The 11,448-nt window shown below is 35.0% G+C and overlaps 1 protein-coding gene across 1 annotated transcript; it reads right to left on the minus strand.

Moving 5' to 3' along the window:
* Positions 1-227: 227 nt before the first annotated feature.
* LOC106720858 (PBAN-type neuropeptides-like) lies at positions 228-4,819 on the minus strand. Its single transcript, XM_045685206.1, has 6 exons — positions 4,733-4,819; positions 4,272-4,372; positions 2,953-3,050; positions 2,272-2,413; positions 1,644-1,744; positions 228-305 (listed from the first exon to the last, which is right to left on the minus strand). The coding sequence occupies exons 1-6, from the start codon at positions 4,817-4,819 to the stop codon at positions 247-249; spliced, it is 588 nt and encodes a 195-aa protein (XP_045541162.1). The 3' UTR covers positions 228-246.
* Positions 4,820-11,448: the final 6,629 nt, after the last annotated feature.

Raw genomic sequence — 11,448 nt, forward strand, 5'->3', positions numbered from 1 at the left:
TTATTAAATAAAAAAGATAACATCAATATGAGATCATATATTTATAAATTATTAACATAAGTTGTACTTAGCCCAAAACATTATATATGCTTTATTACATCGTATCCGTCACATTCCAATGTCGTTGTTGTATTAATACACATTCTGTCTATATCTATTCAAAGACAATATAAGGGATGACAATCTGTCCATACAAATTACACAGTGGAGATTTATGTAGTACTAATTCAATCGTCGTCTTCGAGGTTAATTCGATCTTGTGTCGTTAACACTTCTTGCCACTCTAATATTCTCCGGATAGAGTTCTGTAAATAATAAAATTATAATTTAATTTAAAAATACTGACGACTAGGATTAGTCAGGTTACAAAACGTGGTATTTTGTGCCTTTTTTAATATCAAAAGGTGGCAAACAACCAAACAGCCACCTGGATTCACCGAAATAGCGAGGCGACCGTTGCCCATAGACATCCGCAAATGCAGATGCGTTGTCTACCTTTAATCAACGGAGAAGAGGACGCATAGAAAGAGGATATTTACTCTTCTTGTACGTCCCGTCTTCCGCCAAATCCACTTCCCCTTCCCATCGTTTCCTAATAAAAAAAAGGGTGACCACCATTTTTTTGATGGCCTATTTCATCATCATCATCATCATCAACCTGCCCTTATCCCTATGGAGGGTCGGCACAGTATGTACTACTCCTCCATACATCTCTATCAGCCGTCATATCTGAATTTACCCCCTTCTTACGCATATCCTCTTTCACACAATCCATCCATACTTTCTTTGGTCTTCCTCTACCTTTATAGCCATCCACATTCAATCTCATTACTTTTTTATTTATATGATTATCATCCCTCCGCATAACATGTCCAAACCACGCTAACCTTCTGCTCCTCAATTTCTCGATAACTGGCGCTACTTTCAAACTTCCTCTGATATGCACATTCTTAACTTTATCTTTTCTTGTCACACCACACATCCATCTTAGCATACGCATCTCAGCTACATGCAATCTTCTTTCATCCGAAACCTTGGTGGCCCAACATTCAGATCCGTACAATAAGACAGGTCTTACGATTGACTTGTAGATCTGTCCCTTAAGCTTGGGTGGCATTCTTGGATCACAAGTCACACCGGTGACCTGTCGCCATTTCATCCAACCTGCATTTATTCGGCTTTTCACATCCCGGTCAACACCACCATCGTATTGGACGAGTGAACCGAGGTACTTAAAATCGGAGCAGGTTGGTAGGTCAACACCATTTAAAGCGATTGGAGAAAAGCTGGTCGGACCACCAAAATCGCAGAATAAATGTTCAGTTAATTCAGTTTGATGGCCTATTTCATTTTCGCTATTTTGTCGCTGATGGTAGCGTTTGGCAGAAGTGTGAAATCTCTTATTAATTTCTTAGTAATATCAACTGGTACTTTTAAGTTGGAATGCAGTAAAAGATGTAATTTCCAAGCAGCGACCTATGTAGTTAGCGTTTAAAAAAACGTACAAAAAGATCTATCTTTATTTAAAAGCACTTGTATGAATTTAAAAATTTATAGGAAACAGTGCCATCTATTCGCACTGATTAAACATTATAACTTAATTTTAATGCCATCTATCGGTAGAAGACTTTATCTATAATTACCATACGTCAGCTCCCTGCCAAGACGTGGAGAAAAGTGAACAGTGCGTCCCAATCGCGGTGAGAAATATTCCGATCTGATATCAACTCGATCGCGGCCAGAACTGTTTGAAAAACAAATAATATACTGACTGTTGATAATAACTGGCTGTTAATTAACAAAAAAAAATCTTGAGAGGTGTCAAGGGACACCCGGATGGAACGAAGTTCTTTTCGATTAATTAGTGAAGGAACCAATGTTTATTCTATGAATAAAAAACTTAAGTCTTCACAAGAAGTACATTTTATTTCTATGAATTTTCGTTATATATTGTCACGTCGTTGCCATGGTGAAGTAGCGCTCATTCGTCGTTAACATACTTACTATAGCAAAAAGTGTCGTGACAACTTTTCGTAAGAATTTTTTCCGTCTAGCCCCCTTTCACAACGCGCGATAAGGAACTTCGTTGCAAAAAATATAAAACATTTGTGACTATCGCTTTCTTATCGTCATCGTCAATTATGTAAAAAAATTTGACAAATTTAAATACAATAATTATAATACAATGACACAAATATTTATGCTAGGCCCACAATACTATTCCAATGGAATGACTCCAAAAATGTTCCAAAATAAAATGTTCCAGCTTACATCTCTTGTTCAGGTGTGGTAGCGGAATCGGGAACTCGTCTACCTAGTCGTGGTGTGAATTCAACATTTTCGTATCCCCTTTTCTCTTCGTTTCTTTCCAAACTGCGACCCAATTTTGGAGTGAAAATAACTTTCTTGATCACTAAAAGAAATATTCATTTGTTTAGTAAATTCACTTCTGTTATGTTCAGTTGCCACTGAAAAAAGATTTTTTTTTATAAGAAAAGGGGGCAAACGAGCGGCGGTAACACCAAAGTGATCATCGACGCTCATTGACATCCGCAACACTAGAAGAATTGCAGATGCGTTGCCGGCCTTTGAGATGGTGATACGCTCGCTTTTTGAAGGACCCTAAGTCGTACTGGTTTGGAAATACCGCCTAGGGCTGACCATTCCACAACGCAGCCGTGCGCGGCAAAAAATTTCGCGAGAACCGCACTGTAGTGGAATGCCAGTCGTCCAGATGGTACGGATGGTACCTGGCGGTCTGTCGGGTCGTCCGATGACGAAACTCGGCGGCAGGAATCGTTCCAAACAGTTCTTCGGAACACTCCCCGTGTTATATACGATAAAAAATGCAGAGGGAACTGACGTCCCTCCGCAAGGCCAGAGTATCAAGCTGATCGGTAAGAACTTGGTCGTTGACGATTATATAACAAAGTTAAGATATAAAAAATTTACCTTTCTGTGGTTCGTCGACTTGAGATTCGTAATAAGGTAATTGGTCATAATAATACTTCAATGTATCAGCCGCTTCCAATAGTCGAAGAAACTTTTGACTGGAAATTTGAAATTATAAAAAAAAAACTTACTTAAATTGTTACTTGTTAATCGGAATTATTTTAACGAAACCAATAATAAATCTGTAACACGGGAAACGTACGTTAATCCGGGATAAAAAGTACCCTATATTCAATTCCAAACTGTAATATATTATCTGGTCCAAATTACATAAAGATCCGTTCCGTTTTTCTGGAGTTACGTAGTCACAAAATATCCATCTACGAGTAAATCAGCTAACTTGATTACTTTGTGCGAATTACCAACTACAAGCTTCTTGACATGTCAAATGAAACAGCATAGTTCAGTAAACAACTCATGCAACCCAGAGGCAAGGCAAAGATCCTCCATTTGGCGTGTCCAAAAGAACATCCGGAACCCACTTTTCGCAATTTCGGGAGACGATGTCTTTTACTTCACCGTAAGGACTTCGGATACATGTACATATGTAAATTAAAAATCGAAAAATACCTTGGTACATGGCGGGATTTGAACCCTGGATCTGTAGATTATAAGTCAAGTGCTTAAATCCTAAGCCACCGACGCTCCCCTCATTTATGTACCACTTAAAGTACTTTATTAGTACTTTTTATTTTATTTAAATAGAAATCGTAAAACTGACAATTACTCTAAATTTATACCTTAATATTAGTGTAAGTTTTGTGTCTGAGATACTTCAGCTACATTATGTTTTTGTCTAAGTATCATCGACTTGACTTAATTGCGATCCACCGATTGAACACCCCTGATCTAAGCTTTCACATTTATATTACAGTAGAATCTCGATATAGCAATATTTAGGGAAATGCAATAAAAATCGACTCATAGTCTTCAACTTAACAATAACTCTAGCATGTACTATATATATAAAATAAAGTCGTGTTAGTTACACTATTTATAACTCAAGAACGACTTTACTAAAAATTTATGGGGAGGTAGCTTAAAACCAGGAAACGGACATAGGATAATTTTTACTTCGTTTATTCCGCGCGGACGGAGTCGCGGGTAAAAGCTAGTCTATACATATAAAAGAAAGTCGTGTTAGTTACACTATTTATAACTCAAGAACGGCTGAATCGATTTGACTGAAAATTGGTGGGCAGGTAGCTTAGAACCAGGAAACGAAAAGGACGTAGGATAATTTTTACCCCGTTTTTTATTTTTTTATTCCGCGCGGACGGAGTCGCGGGTAAAAGCTAGTTATATATAGAAGTACTTACCTATTGTCTTCAGAAGATAGAGAAAGCGATCTCTTTCCAAGTCGAGGTCCAAACCACAGACCATTTCTATCACTATGAGCACCTCTATCCAATGTTTCTTCCTGTAAAAATTATATTAATCAACTTGATTTAATTTAAAATAAACAATTATTTAAGTCTTGTTTAATTCAAATTACATACATGGTGGATTATAACCACATTCATAAGTCGATTTTTGAAAATTTATGCTTCTTACTAATATTATAAATGCGAATTTTAGATGGATGTTTGTTTGAAGATATCTCCAGAACTGCTCAACAGATCTTGATGAAATTTGGTACAGATGTAGAACATAGTCTGGAAGAACACATAAGTAACTAATTAAGTTTTTTTTTAATTCCGCGCGGAAGGTGTCTGGGCGACAGTGTAGTATGAAAGAAATTGATAACCACCTCTTCAAAAAATTAAAAATAGTTACTTACCTTTATTTCCTCGCATGATATTAATAATAAAATATATAAATTAAATACGAAGAAGCATAGAAGAAAGTCTTTTGCTATCGAAAACATGTTTTTTCTTACGTCCTTTCTTAAATCCTTTGATTTTACCAATGTCTTGGATGTGACTGAAGAAAATCGAGCCTTGCTACCCTTTTATACTATTCTAAAAGCAGGGAGGCGGTTTTAATGAAAAGGGGAGGTTGGGGTTAATCGTATTGGATAACATTTAACTATAATTTATCAATACTTTATAATTTAAACAACAATTTAACTCTTAACATAATTATTATTATATTTGTACTATTTACACCGGTTTAAATAATTAATCTTACTGTGATTTGCAAATCTCTTATAAGATATATGAATATTATTATCTCTGTTTATTTCAAAGACTTTGATAGAGATGGCAATTACACATGTTACTTCAATCAGATCAGTTAAGTTGCACAATTCGATTTGGAATATTTTTCTTTCCCACTGTACAATGTTACCCGCACAAACTCCTGCCATTATAAATTAGCAATAAATTGATACAAATCGTTTGTAGGTAATGATTTCTGTACATCGGGGGTGATCTGTCAATACATGAATCTATTAATTCTTTCACTATTTGTCTTTCATCTAAGAATAATTCAATTGTTTTCGCTAATACCAAGATGTATAAACTTTGAGTTTCTACTGTTGAAACACCTGTTTGAAAACATCATGGTGATTTATCAAAAAGTATCTTTGCTTATTTATATCTGTAGGCGTTGAAATTTGTTCATGTCCAATGAAATATTTTAAAAATATGATAAAAAAAATGTTTCGTTTACATTGAAACTTTAATATATATAAATATAATGATGTTTTTTAATGTTTATTTTCAGTTCATATAGTCTTACTATTATTATAAATGCGATTGTTTAGATGGATGTTTGTTTGAAGATATCTCCGAAATGGCTCAACAGATCTTGATGAAATTTTGCACAAATGTAGAAAATAGTCTGGAAGAACACATAGACTACTTATTACGTTTTTTTAAATTCTGGCCGGACGGAATCTCGAGCGACAATTATTCTACAATATTTTTTTTTTAATTAGAAATTTGTATTAACCGAAAAAAAAGGCTTCTTTTATTTTTCTGTTCTTATTCCTCTTATTATTTTACAATGTAACTAGACGTTATCTCACAATATTAACAAAACATCTTCAAAAATAGCAATGGCCGCCATGTATTAAATTAAACGTGGGTCTGTTTATTTCGGCTTTCAATCGTTACAAAGGATAATGTATTAAAGGAATACGAAGTTACACAAACAACATTCCCATTAAAATGTTTTCGCCAAATGAAATGAGATGGTTAAATTCAATTACATTTGTAAATTAAAACGATTTAAGTACTTTTGTATTTCAATTTATAAGCTTTGACTTTTAAGAGACAGGATCTGTCAAGCGCACCTTTGCCTCTAACAATTAAAAACGAAGGATAAGTTGTACACTTGCTTGTTTGTCAGCTCTTTTAAAGTGTGTAATTTAAGATGAGTGGTGCCAATTTTGGTGCATTCTTGGTTGCATTATTTTTTATAACGCAGGATCGTAATATTATAAATGCGAGATGGATGGATGGTTGTTTGAAGGTATCTCCGGAACGGCTCAACGGATCTTGATGTAATTTGGTACAGATGTAGAACATAGTCTGGAAGAACACATTGCCTACTAATATTTTTTTTGAATTCGGCGCGGGTATAGTCACGGGCGACAGCTAGTTTTTGAATAATTGGTAGTGTTAATCAAAGGGAAATCGGAGATTTGGGTAAAATTAAAATTTTGAAATCTTTGTTTCAAAATGACAATACATGGCGCTGTTTTATACCTTAGAGCAATTATTACCAACCAGTAGACGATTCAAACAAGCCCAAACTCGACGAGGTTGTGTTATTTCATTGCGAAGTTCCTATGACCACCTTCCAGTTCCATCATCAGATCATCACCATATCATCATAATATTGTATTATCACACAATTTACACATGTATACTAAATTTCAACTCTAAGTAATAAATTCGGTGATCAACAGGAAGATATTAATAACAAAGCAAATGTTAAAGTTCGTAGTATAACAGGTTGCCCAAATAATAATATGGTCCCAAGCACACATGTAACAGAAACTGTCGTTCGTCATAAAAGATCGCAAAAAGCCAAATATAAGTAATAAAGTACAATCAGAACTTTATGGTACCTTTAGATAACTGTAAGGGTTAACGCCTACTTGTCAACTCTTTACACACCACCTCGTCTCGCGAAATTATCTAATAGATGCTAGAATCAATTACATATATATATAATAAAGACACATTTATGTTAAATATATTTATTTACATGATATGAGTAATGTCTACACTGAAATACGAATATTTTTGATTGTTTAGGTCATACACATGCAGTGGGCTCAAGCCTGCCCTAAGACTAGGCACTCAACACGCCCTCATTGCTCTAAGTACGACCAGGCCTCAATCAACACACCCCCCATTGCACTAAGCGTACACATACACACATACAAATGGTATATGTGGTGGGAACGAATTCAGACCTGCAGATTACTAGTCCGGTGTTTAATAACTACGCTATCGACATTCTAGTATTATATTACATTGACACACGGTGCTTATGACCTATTAGGGCATAAGTCAAACTAAATTATGAGAGCACACTAGCGCCACCCTGTCATAGTAAAAAAAACTTGAGAGGTGTGTTGGGACACCCGGATGGAACGAAGTTCCTTTCGATTAATTAGTGAAGGAACCAATGTTTATTCTATGAATAAAAAACTTAAGTCTTCACAAGAAGTACATTTTATTTCTATGAATTTTCGTTATATATTGTCACGTCGTTGCCATAGTTACTATAGCAAAAAGTGTCGTGACAACTTTTCGTAAGAATTTTTTCCGTCTAGCCCCCTTTCACAACGCGCGATAAGGAACTTCGTTCCAAAAAGTGTTACGAGGTATTCTCGTACTTTATAGTTAAATAATAATATCTGTGATTGTCAGATAGGAGCTGGTATCTCAGACATGACAGTTCCAATATGAAAAGGCGTGACACTTTTTTAGCGTTACCAAGAGGGAGCTAGTGACCTTTTAGATGGTATCTCATAATCTATGCCTATGTGAGTGTTCATAGAACTAACCGCGACAGCAGCGCCTCTCTAACCGGCTCAGATATTATTGACTGTTTCACTTATGCCCTCCGGGTCAAATGAGTTTGTCGGATGATTTGTTTTCTTGTGTTGTATCACCGTGTTTCTTATTTACGTGAATAAAGTTTTTTATTCTTTTGTTTTAATGAGAATTAGCTTCAAGAGTTCTTTTGGATTCTTCTATAACATAATCTAATAATCGACGTGTCATAAATAAATCCTTTCTTAATGTATACACAATTTTATCTACTGTTTCATTGTTAACGTCTTTAAATTCTTCTTTGACTTTTTCTTTTATTACATCAAAATGATCATCAGGTATACCATCATCAATTTTTTTATTCAAATCAATATTATCTACTTTATTTCCATTTAATATATCTTTTAAATCATTCGAGAAGCTTTTAAGGAAATCTTCTAAGATTATTTTAACTTTTTCAATTTCGTTTATCGTCAAATGATTGTATGTTTTTGTGACGTATTCTGATAAGATTTGTTTGAAGTTTTCAACGTATGTGACCAGATTTAATTGTCGATGGAGCTCTGCGACGGATTCATGTTCGTGGATGTACGGTTCTTCTTCCACTGGTTGCGCATAGACTAGAACTAATGTATATAGAAGAAATAGGTAACCTGGAAGTTGAATATTTATATTTAGTTTTCACTCTACTAACAAGAGGGTAAAGGGACGTCCTTAAATTACGTCACATGTTAAGGGGTGGGAGAGGGTCAACGAAGTGCGACATTGTGTGACAATAGGATGGGAGAGGTCCCAAATTTTGTGACATTACACTTTTATAAAACTAGTAAATTAAAAGTTTCTGGTAAAAAAATTCTCTCACAAACATCTCACAAATTTAACAAAATAATTAGAAAAATGTTATATATCATAATGGCCGTCCTGTATGGAATTAGACGTGCCTCTGTTTACTTTGTTTCGGCTTTAAAACGAATACTTCGTATACTGTTACAATACGTGGCCTTGAGAATCATTTCGACGCGTTAGTCACACGCCGTATTTAATTCACAGAAGCAAATAAATGTTATCTTTTCTAAACATTTTATGTATTTACATTCAAAAGGTCATATTCAATGTCAAATTTACGAAACAAGACGATTAAGATGTGTTTTTATTTTTAGTTTTATAATTTCTCGTCAGCTTAAAAAATATCAACGTTATATTACTTCATGTATATTAGTAACTAGCTTTTACCCGCGACTCCGTCCGCGCGGAATAAAAAATAGAAAACGGGGTAAAAATTATCATATGTCCGTTTCCTGGTTCTAAGCTACCTGTCCACCAATTTTCAGTCAAATCGATTCAGCCGTTCTTGAGTTATAAATAGTGTAACTAACACAACTTTCTTTTATATATATAGATTTCTGCCTACCCTTAAAGGATACAGCCAGGAAGGTGCAAGAATATAAAAATCTTAGCTAGGGGGCGCCTTAATCACCTTATCACATCACTTTTTATGCGTAAATAAATTCCATATTTTTCTACATAATAGCGAGGGTTTTCTATATTCCTGGTGACACTTTAACGTTGATTTAAATAGTGGTCTACATAAGTTGAAAAAATATTTAATGCACGAATGTACCGGGTAATGGATGCGACAGTGGAAGGGACGTGTAGGAAGGGAAAATATTCTTTTAATAATCACAACTTTTTAAAATAGTCGAAGATGTCTATAAACTATCACTTCGCTATTTTAGCGAATTTATGGGGGCCGTTTGTCCGTTTGTGACCTTACACTATACAAAAATAAAATAATTTATAGTACTTACGCATTGTGAATTGCGAAGATGCTGTCAACAAAGTCAGACGACCGAGTACAAGTCAAACAAACTCGCAGTACGAGATGATGATTCATAAATATGGACGGTGTTATTCAAAAGTGAAATATAAACCGATAAACTCAAAGATAGGTTAATATTAAGATCCTTAATCGCCACAAAGCTTTAGGTAGTCTTTTTGATTGCGTGTCCGGCCATACGGTTTTCCGGCTTTTGTTAGGCTTTTTACATTTCCCAAAAGAGAGTGTACCTATTAATACTGAGACAAAATCCTAAATAATATAGGGTGACTGACCTTTCTACCCAAATGTCCGGCCAAACTGGCTGGTCTGTTCGGCTAGTCGGTTTGGCGACCTGGCAACTCTACACCTAACCATATAAATTAAAGATGTTGCAGTAGTTCAATCTTACGTTCAAATTATTTATCTATTTATATTTTTATTTCCTGGCTGTCTCGCGACTACGTCTGTGCGGAATTAAAAAAAAAAACTTAATAAGTCTATGTATTCTTACAGACTATATTCTACATCTGTGACAAATTTCATCAAGATCCGTTGAGACGTTACAAATACCTTTTAACAAATATCCATCGTTTAACGTGTGCCGTAAAAGTATGCGTCTCTCAAATATATTTTGCGGCTCAAGGACATCTGCGCAGAGTCCTACCATTTCGCTACACCTGACATATGTATTGTTACTGCGCAGTGACTCGTACGATGTTCCGAGGGGCAAATACAAGACAACTTCGCCTAAATTAAATCAATAAATGAAAAAACTTGAGAGATGTCAAGGGACACCCGGATGGAACGAAGTTCCTTTCGATTAATTAGTGAAGGAACCAATGTTTATTCTATGAATAAAAAACTTAAGTCTTCACAAGAAGAACATTTTATATCATGAATTTTCGTTATATATTGTCACGTCGTTGCCATGGTGAAGTAGCGCTCATTCGTCGTTAACATACTTACTATAGCAAAAAGTGTCGTGACAAATTTTCGTAAGAATTTTTTCCGTCTAGCCCCCTTTCACAACGCGCGATAAGGAACTTCGTTCCAAAAAAAAACAACTAAAAAATATTCATATTGCATAACATCATTCAATCAATTTAAATAACATGTTGTGAATGCATTTAACAGAATTTGTTGTCTTGTTGATTGTCTGTTTGCAAAAATACACTGTTATCTTTATTAGCATTTAATTGGTAGCAATTTATATTTGTATAATTCTCCTGTGACTTCGTAAACATTAGCCTAAGTTACTCCCGCACATATAAGCCATTTTCCAGTAAAACTTCCGTCAAAATCAGTGCACCCGTTTCGGTGATTACCCGAAACAAATGGCAGATTTGCGAACGGAGAGACCGACAGAAAATCAGATGAATTTAAAAAAAATGGTTCTGCGTCATAAACAATGAAAATTTCGCCCGCGACTCCGTCCGCGCTGAATTTAAAGACAAATAAACCTAATAAGTAGTCTATGTGTTTTTCCAGACTATGTTATACATCTGTGACAAATTTCATCAAGATCCGTTGAGCCGTTCTGCAGATACCTTATAACAAATCTCCATCTAAACATTCGATTTTCGATGTAACGACACTCCAATTTTATTAACATACAATTAATTATTAACTTAATTAACAGATAGATAGTTTTTTTTATAAGAGAAGGGTGCAAACGTGCAGCGGGAACACTAAGGTGTTCATCGACACCCATGGACATTTGCG

This window comes from Papilio machaon, chromosome 29 (assembly GCF_912999745.1).
Source record: "Papilio machaon chromosome 29, ilPapMach1.1, whole genome shotgun sequence".
Lineage (NCBI taxonomy): Eukaryota > Metazoa > Arthropoda > Insecta > Lepidoptera > Papilionidae > Papilio > Papilio machaon.